Source organism: Aphanomyces invadans, assembly GCF_000520115.1.
Source record: "Aphanomyces invadans strain NJM9701 unplaced genomic scaffold supercont1.25, whole genome shotgun sequence".
NCBI lineage: Eukaryota > Oomycota > Saprolegniomycetes > Saprolegniales > Verrucalvaceae > Aphanomyces > Aphanomyces invadans.
In genome coordinates, this window is record NW_008580170.1 from 313,254 (window position 1) to 330,663 (window position 17,410).

Genomic DNA, 17,410 nt, shown 5'->3' on the forward strand with positions numbered 1-17,410 from the left:
GCATGGATGCTTGTTCGACGGGTTTTCGGCATTTCGGCAATTTTGGAGTCCAAATCTTTGTGTTTCGGCTTGCGACCACTCTTTTTCTTCTGCGATGTGATGTCGCCAATGACAATCTCCCCTTCAACCATTTTGACATTCGCACGGCGCCACACCCGCTGAACTGTTGCGCGGTCACGCTTGATGATTCGACCAACTTCTGCCAGTGCCCCGTACGGCAGATTGCCTTCTTTATCGATGCGGACAAGTATGAGTTGCAACAGCTTTTGACGCTCGTCGGGTGTCAAGTCGGCGCGTTTGGATGCTCTTGGCGCCATTTTTGAGTGACCATGACCACGACGGAGGGCAAACCGTCGTGGGATGTGACGGTATGCTATGCGGATACGGATAAAAATTTCTAGCATGGTGAATTGTATTATATGAGGTAAAGAATGTCACGATACACCACAAACTTTGAGGACGAGTTTGACCTCCATCCATACCGAAAAATAGGGTCCTATTGGTCTAAATCGATAGTGCTTGGTCTCACAAAAATTAATATCTCTTCAGAATCGAAAAATGCTCAAAATTGATGAAGACCACGTCGAATTTCCCATCTGTTGCAACTAATATGAATAGGAGGTAGTACTAGTGGTCAGCCTACAAACATTCTTCCCAACAATTTCCCATCATAAGCCACATGCGACATTTTTCTCGGTCGACCTTGGTCAGTTCGAAATTTTTTGACGATCACACATTACATCCGACTATTTTGTTGGTTTTTCTCGCGCCAAGTTTTGCTGGATTGCTGGCGTTAACACGACCGATGAAGTGGTGAAGTGGTGGTTGGAAGGACTGCTGACAGCCAGACTTGTGGCAGTTGGTTTGGCGGCCGACGCATTTTTCGGAGATTTCTTGACCAGTCCAACAATTTGCACGATGTTCATAGAAATTGTGTGAGCGTATTCTGCCACGAAACAAGGGAAAGCGCGAGCTCGATAAACTAGCGAATGGCACAACTCCCTTCAACCTTACAAGGACATCGGGCACCGGCGTTTGACCTGATCCTGCTCTCGGGTTACGTCGATTTCACGAGCTGCAACGACGAAATCACTCGGGGGGGGGGCGGTACGTATCCAACACCTCCGGTACCGTCCAGTGTTGCCGCTTGGCATGGCATTGAAAACACACACGGCCAAATCTCACCCTGACACAGTACTACTTGAACCTCAACCATCAGCACAAATGTCCCCAACACGTTGATTAAAGACAGAGCACACATTTCGTCGGATGCACCAAGACGCCCGACGCAAGCTCACTTGCTGGGGCCAGAGAGCAAGGCGAGGAACGAGGAAGGTGCACGTGAAGCTAGATGGACAAAGGGCGTCCTTACCTCGGCAATTGTGGTCTCAACAGGTTCAGAACAGGTTTCAAACGCGTTCAGAACATCCAAATCAACCGAATTTTGTACATGTTGGCAAGGCCAGCGGAGCGTTGCCAGCACCATCTTAGTTCAAGATGGGCGAGGCCCTCTCCCATCTCACTTTTAGATTTATTCATTCGACCGACATGGCGTCCACCGAGACAAACGCGTCATCGCCGCCCCCGCCCATGTCGCCGTCGTCGGCACCACGCGAGGACCAGCGGTGCAAGTACCCGTACAAGGCATGCTTCCACCCGCGGTCCATCAAGAAGGATGGCGAGGCGCACTCCCTGTGCGAGTTCCACCGGAAAAAAGCCAACTCGATCCAAAAGATATATGCCACAAAGCGTCGCCAGCAACTGCGGGCGCTCAAAAAACTCAAAATCCTTCAACACAAACACCGACCGGACGAGTTCGACGTGACGGCGCTGCCGGCCCCACTGCCCCTCTCACATATCCACAACGACGACCAGTCGGACGTGGACCGTATTCGATCCTTGCCAGACCACTCCTCGCTGCCTTACGAAGACGCTGTGTTCCATGCGCGGCTGCAGCACCAGCGAAGACTGAACGAATCGGCGCTTCCCATCTCATCCGTGGCGTCGCGGAGGCCGTGCCTGTACGACATGAATTTCCTCCTCAACCACGCTTGACCACAACAACCTATGCATGAGTTTACCCGTTGCTCTGCCGGAGTCAGTAGTTGGCTGGTATTGAATCCTTCGCTCCTTCATTCTGTCCTCCTCTCCTGCCCTGTGCATGCGGTCGACCCTCTTTGATCGGATGAAAACCTGTACGTTGGACGAGCGGTTCAGTTTACCGTACAGTTCACGCCTACACGAGTCGGACTGGTGAGCAGGTTGCGACAATTGCATGCGGCGACAGGACTTGCCTTCACAGTCGACGACAGCTCCCAAGGAACTTGACGGATAATTATCCGGTGTGATTGTGTGTGGGAGTTTGCATCGCGGCTAACAAACTGCAAAAAGTGCAGGATGACATGGTAGAGGCAGTGGGACCTTTGAAACCTCTATAATGTGATAATGAGTTTCATTGGACCAAATACTAAAATGTACAAGATATGATAACTTGAGGGTAAATTTGGATCAAAAGTTTACTTTATAGCTACATATTCGACAGGATATGTTCTTTTGAGGTATTTGAATGCCAGAGTTCAATGTCAACTTTTTGTTATGAATATTTTGGTGTATTCTAGACCAAAATCGGCCATTTTTTCAGCAAATGCCAGCTTAAGCTCCCCCGATGCTGTCGTCGACTGTCAATGGGTGCAATAGACGCACAACAGGTCAGGTTGGGTCCTCCTTTGTGACATTTCTTTCTCCGGCATCCCCAAACGCTTCGCGACTGAGCCATTCCAAGCTTACCGATGCCACAACGCATCGAGGCTCGAGCGTCGCAGCATGCGCGCCGGAGGAGGTGCCCATGTAGCTCACGGCCAGATAATGCGCAGTTCGAATGCATGTCTGTTAAAGAGGTTTTCATTCAAAACGTCATGCGGCAAACATACCATGCTGTACGCTCCGCCTCGATGTGTCTCGACAGCTGATGCTCTGCAGTCTTGGGGGGTGTCACCTTGCTACCATCTTGCCCCTATTCCAGATGAATGCACAGCCTCATGTTACGCTGCCTGAAGAGCATGGTATGATGAAAGCTCGGCAAGTGCAGCACCAATACAGTTTTTCGACCACTCCATGATCCGTCCACCGTGCAAAGTTTGGTTGTTGGGCAACCAATGTACAGAATGTACATGGTCGCGGAGGTGGGTTGGCGCCGACACCAACACCACCATGCCCCAAAGGGACTTGAAGGCTCTTCAACACGGACCGAGTCGTCGGGCTTTGATTGTAAGTATGGAGGAAGGTTGGTTGCTATTTAGCCAACAATAGAGCTATCTGACGCGAGCGCGGCATGTGCTTCCTCTACCGAATGGGCCGCGCCGAGCGGCAAAACTTCTCAGGGGGCGAGTGTCCGTTCCCCAGATATTTTCCTTTGACCACACAGGCAAATGAAAACGTGGGGGGCCCAGGGTATGCCCACCAACGTGGGCAATTGCACTTGGCATAGGCGAATGAAAGACATGCGGGTGAATCTCGACGCTGCTACTTCGGTCGACGTAATTGTTTGGGTCAGTGTAGAATTCCCGGAAAGTTGCTAGTCCTGTCATCCGCTGGAAGGGGGACCGGAGGAGTGCTTCGGGGAATGCCCTATTGTGCCAAGGTTGGTTGCCCCGATACGCACAGTGGGTTTTCTGGACCTGCAGTAATGGCTGCTCTGCGGGCCGACCCGCGTTCGGGCTTTGACAACATGTCAGGCATCGAAGTGTGAAGTGGCTTGACCCGAGAACGGCAACACATGAGCGGCGTGATCCCGTCCAGATGCCAACACAATTCCACGTGCGTGCTACTCGTAGGTCGACCTCTACGTGCGACTCGCCGTACTTTGCTATTTCATTGCGAAAAAGGGGAGGCATATAGCACTCACTTTGGCCCTCGCGAGAGCATTCCTTCTTCGTACCGGATGTCCCCTTACTGTCCAGTCGAGGCTCGTTCCCCGTGACCGTCACACAACAAATCGAATGGGCAATGATCCATTCCATCACGAAAGGCAGCCACGAGCGCATCCCCCAGGACACCTCGTGGTGAAACTCCCCGATTGCGACATGATTTTGATCGGGGCGCTGGACACTTGCAGGGCACAAGGTCGCGATATTGCATGGGAATCCCTACCAAGTCGACTCTTCCTACCACGTAGCTGCAAAGTTCCAGTTGTTCGTTGAATATCACGGCACCCCCGTGATGAAACAGTGCCCCCTATCGGTGTCTTCGGTCGAACCAGTGTTTTCCTTAGCATCGTACCTCAGCCCACGATGGATATCTTGCATGGAAATTGCTGCCACGCGACTGTAGCGAGGCGTTCGAGCTGTTTGGGCTTTGGGGGGCACGACTTTTCGACGGTTGTCCCGCTCTTGCAGTTCTACTGTTAGAATATTCCTCATTTGTCACGGCGTTGGACGAATACCATGGGACATTCACGGGCATCGTACAACTGAATTAACTTCAGATCGGACCACTCCTCTCCTGGCGAGTTTAGCCAAAGTTGGCAACGCAAACGCCGTTCGTCAGGTATTTGGAGATGCTATCGAGCCGACAGAAAACTACCGGCACTCCTCGGAGCGCAAGCAAGACGTCGCCCAAGGCGCGCTATCTCGTGTGCGGGCAGTTCACGCGTGGGGATTGACACAGACTGACCTCGCGTGGCGGAGGGGTGGGCAAAACAGTGGGGAAACTGGCGTCGGTATTTGGTGCCGTAATTCGGGCATTTCCGCGGAGACCAGCCGCATTAGTGGCAATCAGTGGCTCACCCTCAAACCACCGCGACGCGCGTCGGGGGCAATTTGGCCATAACAATCGCATGCATCAAGCTGAAGAAGAATAGCCTCGAGATTCGAGCCATTTTCTGCGTTAGTACCTACATGCGACCGGCTGTGCGATCGTCATAATGTTTCATTGCTAAAAGCGCAAGGAGCGGGTGGTTTCAAAACCCTGGCGCGTTGGGACGAAGCGCAAACCCCAGAGGGAGTAGGAGTCCATGGGTGTACCATGGACTCGGTGTCTGCCCTTCGCCAGAGTCGAATGGCACCGTCCACTTGCCCAGGGTTTTCCCAAACCACAGTGATGAAATACAACGTCATCTGTCGACATGCTGCCTAGACAGGCAGTAGGAACTGCGACGAGACAAGTGGAATGAACCAGTGGTATGGGCGGGCCTTTGGGCAATTTCATTGCCACTTCAGCTCACTCGACCTGTCTAGAATGTCGGATGAGTGTCTATGGTGCTGCTATACTTGTCATCTATTCTCGGCTGACACGCCAATTCATCTCGGACGGCTTCGGCGCAAGTAGCGCCTTGGATGCAGTACATCCGTTCGCAGTCTTCCATCGTCCAGAGCATGTCGATTTGCGCTGCAAGTCCTCGTGACATTACATCGAGCGTGTGTCGTTGGTAACGCACTTGCGGTCCCACGCAATGTGTACGGCTGGGGATTCTTACCTCGCAAAAGAAGCGTGAGCCAAATGGAGCTTTCCATAAGTCGGCGAGGCGCGTACGACCAGCTAGTCTAGAGTTGGAACTTGGCATCGAAAACCGCGATCTTGCAAAGTGAATCGCAGAAATTGGGCACATCCTCTCTGTCCCCTCGTCCTAAACACAATCGATACCTTGGTGAAAGTGCCGTGTTGACCACCACCCACATGCCCACCGCGGCAACCAAGTGGACTGCAAGTTTGGACCGTAAATGCCTAAGGCGAACAGGTTGACTGGACGACCACTGTCTCCAGGATGGCGCATCGGCCACAACGACACCGTGGTTGGACTTGGTTCATTGACGAGGGTTACATTAAATATTAATATGTTAAGTTTCGTGGGTTGAGAGGAGCACAAGGCGAAGGAACTCGGATTCTTCGATCGAAAACGAGCGGCGGTCGGACGGCGATAGAATCGGCTCAATGGTTGGTTCAGTCATGTACATGTCCAGTATGTCGAGCGATGGTACATGGGGTGCGTGGATGTACGGTGCGGGGGGAGCCTGGTGGCAAGGAGGTTCTCGGTCTGATGTCGTCGGCACGGGTATCATGGGCTGGACGGCTTTTGCTTGCATCACGAGGAGTTTTCGCTGTTCTCGGGCCCGGGCGCGACGTTTTGCAGCGTAGATTTTCTGCACTGAATTGGCCTTGTCGCGGTGCACAGCACACAGCTTGTGGATATCGCCGTCCTTCTTTTGCGTCCGCGGATTCGTGCAAGTCTTGTATGCGTACTGGCATTGTAGATGCAGTGGCGTTTTGAGCATTGGCGCTCGATACTCCTTGACAGAGTGTGGAGGTCCCGTGGATTTCCAAAGTAAAGGCCGCAGAGGTTTTGCGGCCACCGCGTCAAGTACATGGTGGAATCCAATCTCTTCGCCATGTAAATTTGGTGCCGTTCGATTCAGCGACAAAAGCATTCATTGATGCGAACGTACGATTCAAGTACGTACGTACATTATACAACACATTTTTAATGCATGTGGCCTTACATTTCTCTATTGTAGAAGTTAGGGGTGGATCTGTATTGAAATTGTATTTTCGTACATTTCCCAAATTGTACGTACATATGTAACGAGATCTTTGGTCCAATTCAGAAGGACATTTGGGACATGTGAAGCAACCTGCATGATGGTCCCGTGAGAAACGTGTGGGACATCGTGGGGTGTGGACTCAACACGCATACACGATGCAGATTCGTCGCCACGGCGATGCCAATGACAGATTTCGGAGATCTGATAGATGCGCAGGGCGATGGTGTCACAGTAATTTGGTTGTAAGCGTTCACCTCGGCGTAGTGTTGGAACATCGGGGGGAGTCTTTGTGTTGACTTAATTGCACGTCAGGATACAGAAAAACAGGCCCGTGAAGGACGTTCTAGAGCGTTGTTGGGTGATGTGACGATGGAAGGCACACCATTCTGCTGCGCTCAAATTTAGGATCATCCTGTGATAAGCCACCTATTTTGTGCCATTCATTCCAGAAATTCTAAAATCATTACATAGTGGAACAACATATATGTCGAATTTTTATTACATACTGAAACCAGCATATTTAGACTTACAACCTCCCATCGTTTTTGCGCCAAATATTTCTGGTGAATTTACGACCGGTTTTGTGCTGGTCTTTGACTACACTGTACAAAGTGAATTTACAACATGGTGTTAAATCAATCATTTTATTGCTATACCTTACGAGTACATCATTTATTTAGTCATCGTATTTGCGCCAAATATTGGTGCATCGATGGTGCGCACCTTGCTCCTGTACATCGAGTCAATCGCGGTTTACTACAGTGTACCGGACACCGGACTATTAATAGTTTCACCTTTTCCAACACGACTTTCTCATGAATTTGGGACCACTTGAATTTTTTCGAGGTCAGCTTGTTTTCCTCGAGTGGATGGCGCAGTAGCTACGAGGGCAATACCGTCCTAAACAGCGCTGTGAATGGCATCAAATACGATACGTTGACAATGCATATGCACTATAATTTAATTCCAACAACTGTTTTACTACGCTTCGTTTTTGTCTATTTGAATCGTGGAGGTGTCGGTCTGTTGGAGGCGCCGGGCGTCGAAGAGCGTACTCTACCGCTCTTGCGAGTGTAGTACCCTTCGACCGCCCCCATGGGAACCAACATTTGACGCCCAGCCTGGAGGCACCGACCGCCCCGCCAGTTGTCCGGGTATCATGCCAGCATTTCACGCAGGGCATTGCATTCGTCGGTCGACCATTCAATGCTTGGAGTCCACACCGAGTCCTCATCGTTGCTGAAGAGCTTCCCGAGGAGAAACACTTCGACGGGGTCCATGGAGGACGCTTGGATGGCATGGGAATATGGCAATGGCTTGGTGGTCACAGGGACTTTTGATGTTCTTTTCTGCTCGCGAAGGCGTTGGCGGCGCTTAGCGGCATAGATCTTTTGCACACAGTTGGCGCGATCGCGGTGGTATGCGCACAGTTTGTGTTCGTCCCCGTCACTCTTGAGCGTGCGGGGATTTCGGCAAACCTTGTAGGCGTATTGGCACTGCGACGCGGCGACCATGGTCAGACTTGTAGAGGGTAGGATTGAGAATGCGGTCGGTTGACGCGTGCGAGTTTGCCATGGGCGAGTAACACACCCTTGTTGCAAAATACATTTTTCATTCCCACTGAATTTTGTATTGTCAGCAGAATATCCGATTGAAATTTTTATATGCGAATGGTAATTCGTCGATAAAGTATGAAAAATTAAATTGGAACTCGATTGCGGTGGTGTGAACAGAACGGACCTGTGGTTGGGGTGCGCGAGGAGGAATCCAACCACATGACAATCGTGGGAGCAACTTTAGCTAGCTAGCGCTACCAGCACTGGAAGTTGACTCAAATACACCGCCTTGGTGCCCCAGTGTGGTCGCAGCGACGTTGGCGGAAGTTTTGATACCTCGAAAGTGTATGCAATTGGACAATGGGGAGATGTGCCTACGAATTGTTTTCACCAGAGAGCAGAAGTCAGTCATGACGTCCCAACGAGCCACAAGCCATTCATACCATTCAAGGACATTTATATTAAAAGCCGCCCACTGAGACAACAACTATCTAAACTTAACACCGGCGTCGCCATACTTGGCGCGTCATAGAAGCAATTCCTGTAACACAGATGCGTCCTCCGACGAAATGTCGCTGCCCGACGTCGACGACAACGGGTCGATTCCGTCGTCAAGGAGAAGCATTGTCAGCACCAAAACATCGGTGGGGATGACGGTGGCCTCTTGGTCCACGCTTCGAAACGGAATCGGTTGGGTGGGCTGCCGTCGCGTGCGTCGAGGCTTGGGCGGTGTCGATGGGCCCGACCCTGCCTCGTCGGCATTTTCAGCTTGCTCCCTCAATCGCTGGCGCCGCTTGAGCGCGTAATTCTTTTGCACAATGTTGGCGCGGCTGCGGTGGAACGCGCACAGTTTGTGCGCGTTGCCGTCTTTCTTGAGGGTGCGCATATTGCCGCATGGCTTGTACACGTACTGACATCGCAAGAGGAATGGAAAACGGGGCATGGGTGGGGCGCGGTGTGTCAATTCCATGATCGGTGGGTGCGTGAGGCTCGATGTCGATTGTACAATGGACGATGGCGAGATGGAACTTGCCCATTCATCGACAGTGCAGTCGAGCAGCAGTGGTAGCGTCCCCGCGGCTTCGAGATTTTCACGGTCGATCACCTCGTACGCAAGTTGTTCCCTTCAACTTGCACTTAAGTCGTCCTGTTCAGGAATGTACGCCATGTTGTCCGTTCGGTGTACGGGACGTTACCAGGGACTCGTTTCGTTGTTCGTACGGCGTACAGCATGTACGAGTGTACGACGCCAGGGCGAGCTCCCCCCTTCATGAAACTGAGAAGATCTTCGACCGCGAGGGGGGGCGGCACCCACGGTTTCTTGCGTGATTTACAATGGCCCGTTCTAATCAATGCGGTAATACCGGCGTGTGGCATCATCAGTTCGACTACGCTGATCCATCGTGGCAGGGCGACGATGCGCTGCTGCTGCTGCTGGCTGTCTTCTTTACCAAGATGGTCAAACTCTCCGATGGGTTGGAAACCATCCATGCGTGTGGTAGGTGCCCGTTGAGATTCGCGAGGATTGTGCAAGCGGCGGCTGTCCATCCATTTTGAGACAGCACGGATCTGAGTCGGAATCGTCCTGCTGTTGTTACGCAGCTCGAATGTTACATTTGCAACAGCCCGCGCACCGAAACACTCCTGGCCATTGAATGTGACGAGCATCCCACGGTGTCACCGCCCGCCGCGAGGTTGGCCAGGCGAACCGCGAGACGGAAACAAAGTTGACCATCCGCGATGCCCTCGATATCGCCGCCACGCGTCGTTGCTGTGGTGGCGTGCCGCGCTCGGTCCCACACTTTGCATTCGATGGAATGCCGCGGGACGATGGGAATACACTGTAGTTTCCCCAAAGTAGCAACAAGTAGCATCCTCCCGCTAGTCCGCCCCGGATGAGACACGATGCCGTGTCTATTTCACGGCCGCGGGTGGGGCCTCACACATCTCACTCCCTCAGACGATTCCACCGACAGGCACCGTACTTCCAGGTCTGTTCATGCCCTCTTCACATGTCATCTTGAACGGACTGATCTGTGCTATTTGGACTAGTGAAATGTACCTTTGCTACATTGGAGAATCACAGGAATGTACTGCTGGACGGGGGGGGTCGTCCACAAATCGATCCGTTCGACTCCCGCCGCAATATTGGTCGATTTGTCATACGTAGCATCGAAAGTTGGACTGGTCAGTTCAAAGTTATCCATGACGGGGGCTCGGACCTCATTTGTGCAGGGTGGAAGTCGGTGAGCCCATCCATCGGATCACCAGTATAAAGACAGAGATATCAGGAGCCGCTGGGCCAGGGCCGCGATTTTGTGTTTTGACATGTGACCAGAGGGAAGTTGATGGTGCAAGATGACGTGCATTTGACGGTATATCGTTCGTGCACGGGGCGCTGGGTGTTGCGATCGTTTCAGCGCTGAATCAACTCCTCCGTGCGATCCGAGCATTTGCGGCAAGCTGGCCCGACGGTCGACCGAGAAAACTTGAGTAAACCATCGCCCAGTACTGAGGAATGCTATCGGGATCTGGGAACGGCAAACAACAAACTCGAGTAGAAACTCCTAAAGTGCCAGTCCACCAACCAGTTGTGCAAACTGGGGTTTGTGGCATCATTTCTCTTTATGTCCATGCACCACATCGCTTGCTGCGGGGAACTGAATGCGGACGAGATGCGCTGACGGCGAAAAAGTGAAACTTTATCCATCGTGAGGCACACATCTACAGTGGAGGATGACGTGAGTGGTACAAGAAATGCAAGCTCTGTTGTACCGCATTCCACGCTATCGCCTGTTCCCCAGGACGAGCGTGTGGGGGGGGGGCTGCCCCTTTCCCAGCCTCATCGGTGGGTGCATTTCGAAGCACGGTTCCCCTATGAGACAACCACGTCCACGTGGCCCGCTTCGCCCACCATGATTCGTTTCATCACAGGAATGGAATTATTCTTGCTATTGAAAGCACTCAATTGTGCAAACTTCACGACCTATTTTGTAGTGCATCTGTCGTCGCTTGTCGACACAATCGAATGCACCGATTTGAAAGAAGTTTTCTCTTGGCTCTAAATCGACTCGACGTTGATGCGATGAAGACAACCGCTTTTGCTATAGCTTACACGATAGACTTCCCGTTCTCGCATACCGCAAGCGATCGACAAACGACCTTGCCATCTCTGAAAGCGGATGAGGCATTACAACCCCACACGAAGAACCATCCAATCAAAACGGGGCAACGCCGTGTCCACGCTGTTGATTGGGTTGTTTCAAATTATCCGGATATGCTTTTGATTCGACAACGAGGTCAAGTGGTCCGGATAGTTTGTTGCAAGTGGCATGAAGCACAACCATGCGTGGAAGGCCACCGAAGTTGCGGGCATCTCGTCGGCGCTCTTGAAGTGGTACGACACACAGCGACGATGCCTCCCATGGAGAGGTGACTCTACCCCATACCTTGTGCGCGTGAACGAGCGCGACACCGACTACTGTGCGCCGAACGTTGTTACCCCGTATGGCACATGGGTGTCCGAAATCATGTGCCAGCAGACTCGAGTCGACACTGTCGTGGCGTACTATACCAAGTGGATGGACACGTTTCCAACGGTCCAGAGCCTCGCTGCAGCCGATCCAGACCAAGTGAATGCTGTGTGGGCCGGCTTAGGGTACGACACTTCCACGGCTGGTGCCGCCGATTCCAAAGTTTGTGTACGACAGGTATTACCGCCGCGCTCGCATGCTGCATCAAGGAGCGCAATTCGTCATGGACAAATTCAATGGGAATATGCCGCATGACATCGAAACACTCAAGACCATTCCAGGAATTGGGCCATACACCGCAGGTGGTCGAGTCTTTCATTCGACAGTTGCGCTAAAACCACAGTGGACCAGGCGCGATTGCATCGGTGGCATTCAACCAAGCCGAGCCCCTCGTCGATGGCAACGTGATCCGGGTCATTTCCAGGCTCCGTGCAATTGGAGGGGATCCAAACCACAAGCCGCTCATCAAATTTTGCTGGTGGGGGCGCCTGTTCTCGTTGTTGAATCGCCTTAGTGCCCATCCTGTTGCGTTGGGTCGCTTTAGGGAAAGCGGCAAACGTCTCATCGATCCATCACGTCCCGGAGACTTCAACCAAGCCCTGATGGAGCTTGGGGCGACGGTGTGCTCGATTCAGGTGTGTAAACCACATTCGGTTTCGTGTATTCCCTCGCCATCCCGCACCCTGGAACCGTGTGTTCACGGCTTTTGATTTCGACCAGACTCCAGCTTGCGCAACCTGTCCAGTGCAGTCCTTCTGTCACGCCTATGCTCAGTTCAAAGAGGTACCCGTGGCAATGCTGACGTGAATCGCCAGGTTACCCTTCAAATAGGACGGCAGTACTTCCCCCAACAACGCACCGCTTCAAGTCGAATGTGCAGTCTGCGATCTCACCCGCCTGGAGGAATGGGGTGTTGATGCACCGGCTGCAGTCACGAAATTTCCGCTCAAGACTCGGAAAAAAGCGCCACGCAGCGAAGTCATCAGTGTCGCTGTCGTGTATCGCCAGCCTGGTGCGCAGCACGACGGCACGAGCCGCGCTGTCCACTCGAATGTGCCATCTAAACCGTGTGGTGGGCACATTTCTAGGCGACACGATGGAATCGCGGCAATATCTCATGGCGAAGCGGTCCGACCGAGGGCTGCTGGCCGGTCAGTGGGAGTTTCTAACGTCCAAGGTAAGCTCGCCGTCGACGATGCCGTCTTGGCAGGACGGCAGTTGCGATTCGATTCCATAACGTGGCTCACGTTCTTGTGAACATGCCACCACGGGATATATCTTTTGAATTTCTCGGCACAGGCAACACACGACTCGGACAACGTTTCCGACTACGCGATGCGCCGCACGTGGGCAAATGACGGTATCGCCACGGCGCTGAGTATTCGACCGGAGACGCTGGAGGGTTTGATCGTGCGTCGATGCGACCGTGGCGAGCTCGTCCATGTCTTTTCGCACGTCAAGCACCACATGGGTGTCGAGGAAGTCGAAGTCGATTGGCCGGGCGTGACGAAGCAACTCGAGTCGCCCATGGTGCGGTGGATGTCTTGCCAAGACATGGCCGAGGTGAGTCCTCAAGTAGATCTACCAAGTCTTGAAATCCGACCTCTGTCGAATTTATGGTGGTCGGGCTCACGGCGGCGGCGTGGGGGCTCTTGTCGTAGGTCGGTATCACGACGGGGATGAAGAAGGTGCTGAATCTGGTCGTTAAAGCCGACTCGAAGGCGCGGGCCGTGACTCGGCATGCAGCATCTTCTCGCCATGTCAAGCCGAAGGTTGTGGACAACGAAACCAGGCCGATCACGGCCTTTTTCCAGTTTGCAGCCAAATCAGCCACCGAGTAGCAATCTCATCTTGCATGGTGCATGAGATACCACTCGAGTCGACTGGTTGGCGCCATGAGAACATGGGCATGTGCCCGCTGTTGTCGATGAATAGGCATGCTTTGCAAGCAAACATGCGAGCCCGGAGAACGTTGTCAGCGATTTTGTCGGGTCCACTGGGGCTGGGCGAACACCGCGCTGTATACACGCTTTGGATCTTCTGGATAAAGTGCTTGTTGTACGAGGGCTGGTAATATCAAGATTGGATGGTCAGCAGAGAACGTGCGGAATCCGCCGAGTAGACGTGGGTACAAGAGTTTGCTGTATTGCCTTGTCGTCGGCTGCGAACTCAGAGCACCACGTGCACCGCAAACCCTTGCACGTTCTCACAAGCAAGAGTGAGCGGCGGGTGGTTTTCCGGCGATGTAGTGGCTCGTCGGAATCCTTTCCACCACAGGAACTGTAACCTGGTCGAACCCAACGACGCTCCCTGAGATTGCATGTGGAGAAAGAAGAGCGAATGATTCGAAGCGCGCAGACGTGCTCGCAGCGTGAGTTCAGGATGCCTGTCGCCCTTGATGGATGGTCGCCGAGTGTCCATCCTCCATGCCATTGCGCGTCAATCATGACAATGACTCGACGGCGACGGGAGCTATGTCGGTACCATGCCAATGCGCAACAAAGGAACCATGTATCAACCCAGCGAAGCACGGGTCCGGCTGCTGAGCTGTCTGCGCTGCGGAGGCCTTCGCGATGTGCTTGACAAGTCACTTGCGCCTATCTCTCGCTCAACCAACTACACATCCAACCTCTTGCGGCTCTCGATGGAATGGCAGTGAGCCACGACTCTGTGGGTGGGGGCGCAATGGGGTCGTCGGGTTGTTTGGTCAAGTAGTTCAAGATCACCACCACGTGCGTTGTTGGATTCGTAGTCGAAACGTGGGACGTTTCGCCGATACGATTTGGACATCTGCCCAGAGACAGTACCCGGACGCCGCCGAGGATTTTGCGAGGTGAAAACCTCCCCCCGAGACTGTATCCAGCAAGGGGTTGCTGCCGCGTTAGCGACGCATTCAAGAGTCCAACAAGGCCGATCGTGTGTGGATTGGAATCGTCATGGGCTCCGGTGCGTCGAGCATCGAGGCAAAGCACGAGTAGGACATTGCTGAATAAGAGTTGGAGGTGTCACGTTCGCCGTATAAGTCCAAGGCGGGGAGTTCGACCCATCTTTGCAAAACGAGCGCCGACCAGCATGTGGCGCAGCTGCGGCCGTGCGACGCACTCTTTCGATCGTCGGCGCACACGTGGGTCTACGTTGAGGGCAGACCACGTGGTGTCATTGCCATGTGGAGGACGGCTATAGGTGCTGGCCATCTCTTGGATAGAAGCGGCCTACACCAAAACCAGGCACTGACCTCCACGACGACGTGCGTGGATGTGGACCCTTCCACAGATCCGCAAGACGCGCCATGGCCTCGGTACGCATGGTGCGACGAGCACGTACGATTGACTCGTGGTGCTAGGTCGCGATGGTGATTCCAGGCATAATTTAACATTTCATTTCTTCTAACGTAGCGAGCAAGTCGAGGTCTTCCTGCCGCAAGTACGCTTCGAGCGCTTCTTCGTTACCGTCGACGAGTGGGTCGAACATGTCGAACCCGTCGTTGTCGCCCCACTCGTCCATCGACTCTTTTCGGCTGACCGACTTTTTTCGCGTGATGTGCGCGCTCTTGTCTGGGGCGTCGCGGAGGAAAAACTCGTTGGAGAACGTGCACACGTTGGCGCGGGACTTGGTCCACTTTTTAAAGTGAAAGTAGTTGAGTTGGCGCTGGAAGCTCGGGTACTTGTTGTGCTTGAAGTACTTGGGGAGAACGGTCTGGACGAGGCGGTCCATGTCGAGGATCTCGAACGCGGCACCGTCCGGCGTCCACCGCAAGATGTCGGTGCTCTCGGTCTCAAGGATCGCACGGAGAACTTTGAGGAACGGCGCAATGTCCGCCGCCGACCCACTTGGCATCGCCATCACGTGGCAGATCCAAAACTGACCTGCCAAGGAAACCTCCCCCGTCGTCAAACTGTATCCAGATGCAAAGGAAATGGTTTGGTGGCTCGTCCAACACTACACTGTAAATACGACCGAGTGTTATCGCACTGGCCACAACTCGGTGGACAAGTGCGCTGCGCACGATGACGGGCGCTGACAAGGTGCGTGTCATGGGGGCGGCGGCGGGGGTCGGTCGATGGGACCATAGCAACCCTTCCTGCTTTCTCTCGGACAGGGGGATGGCCGACGTGAGAATATACGCTCGGTCCATCCGCCTGGTTCTATTGGAACAGCCTGTCGATCGAACTCACACGTGTGGTGGTGGGTGGGCGCGCGTGCCTGATCCAAATCGTGCTGCGTGCTTGGATCTCTTGTTGCGGGTGTCGATGGCGAGGGGGGTCGGGTGGTCGACGCCCGGGTGTCTAGTCGCGTTGGGCTTGGTACACCACACGCAGTCGAAGCGACGGTTGGCACCAGCGACGGCCCTCACGGGCGGGATTGCCACCACGCGGGTCAACTTGCGTGCACGACAAGCATGTGCCAGGTTGCACAAACACGGCGGGTGGTGCCCGTTGTCGATAAGAGTGGCGAAATAGTGCGTGTATCGTCGCCGCCTGGGTTATGTCCGACTCTCGGATCCAACGAATTCCCTCTGCACCAACCGCTACCTCCTTCGCGCCTTCCCGCGAAGAAATGATGCCTGTAGTGTGCGAACTATAAAGCTGGAGCCGTCGGTGGGTCCGCCGCCCGCGACCACGTGATGCCACACATGCCATTTTCGACTAACTTGGGAGCACTAATCGCCTTGTCACAGCACCATCGACACTTGCAACGCTATGATCACGTCCATCGTGCGGAGGCGGAGCCACAAGCCGCTTCGATTATCCATGCTCGAGGGCCAGTGCACGATGCACTGCTCGCACGGGTGGTCGTGGTACGTCCCTCAAACCGTCCGATCGTGTTTCAGCTCAACATTCATGCCAGGGGGAGGGCGTGGAGGCCTCAGAGAGAGAGAGAGAGATCTCTCTCTCTCGTCGGGGTGCAGTCCCAAAACCCTTGCAACGCCGCGGCGACTTGTGGTGGTAGAGCAAAGGTTGATGACGTCTACACGAAACTGAGGATAAATGGAGGAAGGTTGGTCCTGTCTACAACCAGATCCACTACTTCGATTCGATTCGAGAACAGCCCACACCACATGTCGTAGTTGGGTCTATTGAATGCGGCCTCCGTGCCGGCAAGTGCTCCTTCCCCAGCATCCACGAAGGGACTCGATCACGATACCGATGGGACTTCATGGAGCGCGCCATGGACATGCGGTTTGCGGGGGCGCCGCGTGGAGTTTTCTTGCGAGCCCAGGTCATTTCAGCCAATCAGAACGCACATTCACCCTTAGCATTCTGGATTTTTTAGGAGTTACTGAAGTAGAATTTTTTAGCTCTTGTCGAGGATTCATCATGACACCACCCCCGGCGACGATGGCAAGCACTCAGCAGGCTATCAAGATCCAACGTGCTCGGTGTGTACGCATGGGGCAATGCACATCGAGGCGAGCAGTTTCCCACTGGAAGCACGAGGGTCCGTGGGTGCATTGGATGCTATAGCCTCATCGGATTGGTCAAAAACCGATTCGATTGCAACACGCTCGCTCATATTAGATGTATTTCCGTTCATCAAATGGATCGGAAAGCAACGTACCCTCCATTCGACAACACAAGAGCAATGCACTGGCACAAGTAAGAGCGCGCCGTCGTCTTTGCTCACGTCCGCTTCGCTGGTGGATACATTTTACGCTTGGTGCTACAGAGTTGAAGGTGTCAAAAGAGTCGCCGAGCGATATCCTAATTCGACGTACGAGAATCCTATTTTGGGATCGGACAATCGAATTGGGATGCCATGCAGGACGCGCGCATGCCAGAAAACA

General features: G+C 53.6%; 6 protein-coding genes across 11 annotated transcripts; 2 read left to right on the plus strand and 4 right to left on the minus strand.

Annotated features, from left to right (window-relative positions):
* The first annotated feature begins 1,458 nt into the window (after positions 1–1,458).
* Positions 1,459–2,135, plus strand: H310_10236 (hypothetical protein). Its single transcript, XM_008876558.1, has one exon. The coding sequence runs from the start codon at positions 1,498–1,500 to the stop codon at positions 2,053–2,055; it is 558 nt and encodes a 185-aa protein (XP_008874780.1). The 5' UTR covers positions 1,459–1,497; the 3' UTR covers positions 2,056–2,135.
* A 3,651-nt stretch (positions 2,136–5,786) lies between these two features.
* Positions 5,787–6,381, minus strand: H310_10237 (hypothetical protein). Its single transcript, XM_008876559.1, has one exon. The coding sequence runs from the start codon at positions 6,267–6,269 to the stop codon at positions 5,835–5,837; it is 435 nt and encodes a 144-aa protein (XP_008874781.1). The 5' UTR covers positions 6,270–6,381; the 3' UTR covers positions 5,787–5,834.
* A 1,072-nt stretch (positions 6,382–7,453) lies between these two features.
* Positions 7,454–8,067, minus strand: H310_10238 (hypothetical protein). The gene has a single exon (XM_008876560.1). The coding sequence runs from the start codon at positions 7,834–7,836 to the stop codon at positions 7,459–7,461; it is 378 nt and encodes a 125-aa protein (XP_008874782.1). The 5' UTR covers positions 7,837–8,067; the 3' UTR covers positions 7,454–7,458.
* A 465-nt stretch (positions 8,068–8,532) lies between these two features.
* H310_10239 (hypothetical protein) lies at positions 8,533–9,062 on the minus strand (the record flags this gene model as incomplete). The annotated part of the gene is made up of 1 exon (XM_008876561.1): positions 8,533–9,062. One exon carries the CDS (start codon positions 9,060–9,062, stop codon positions 8,619–8,621), a length of 444 nt encoding a protein of 147 aa, XP_008874783.1. The 3' UTR covers positions 8,533–8,618.
* Positions 9,063–11,363: 2,301 nt separating this feature from the next.
* On the plus strand, positions 11,364–13,726 carry H310_10240 (A/G-specific adenine glycosylase). Of its 6 annotated transcripts, XM_008876566.1 has the most exons (9): positions 11,364–11,750; positions 11,803–11,927; positions 11,977–12,103; positions 12,170–12,260; positions 12,346–12,408; positions 12,457–12,637; positions 12,714–12,802; positions 12,925–13,188; positions 13,287–13,726. In XM_008876566.1, exons 1-9 carry the CDS (start codon positions 11,425–11,427, stop codon positions 13,464–13,466), a joined length of 1,446 nt encoding a protein of 481 aa, XP_008874788.1. In that variant the 5' UTR covers positions 11,364–11,424; the 3' UTR covers positions 13,467–13,726. The 6 variants fall into 6 exon arrangements, with proteins under 6 accessions (XP_008874788.1, XP_008874787.1, XP_008874786.1 ...); XM_008876565.1 differs by having other exon boundaries at positions 11,977–12,260; XM_008876564.1 differs by having other exon boundaries at positions 12,457–12,802.
* Positions 13,727–14,956: 1,230 nt separating this feature from the next.
* Positions 14,957–15,537, minus strand: H310_10241 (hypothetical protein). The gene has a single exon (XM_008876568.1). It carries the CDS (start codon positions 15,466–15,468, stop codon positions 14,995–14,997), a length of 474 nt encoding a protein of 157 aa, XP_008874790.1. The 5' UTR covers positions 15,469–15,537; the 3' UTR covers positions 14,957–14,994.
* Between the last annotated feature and the right edge of the window lie 1,873 nt (positions 15,538–17,410).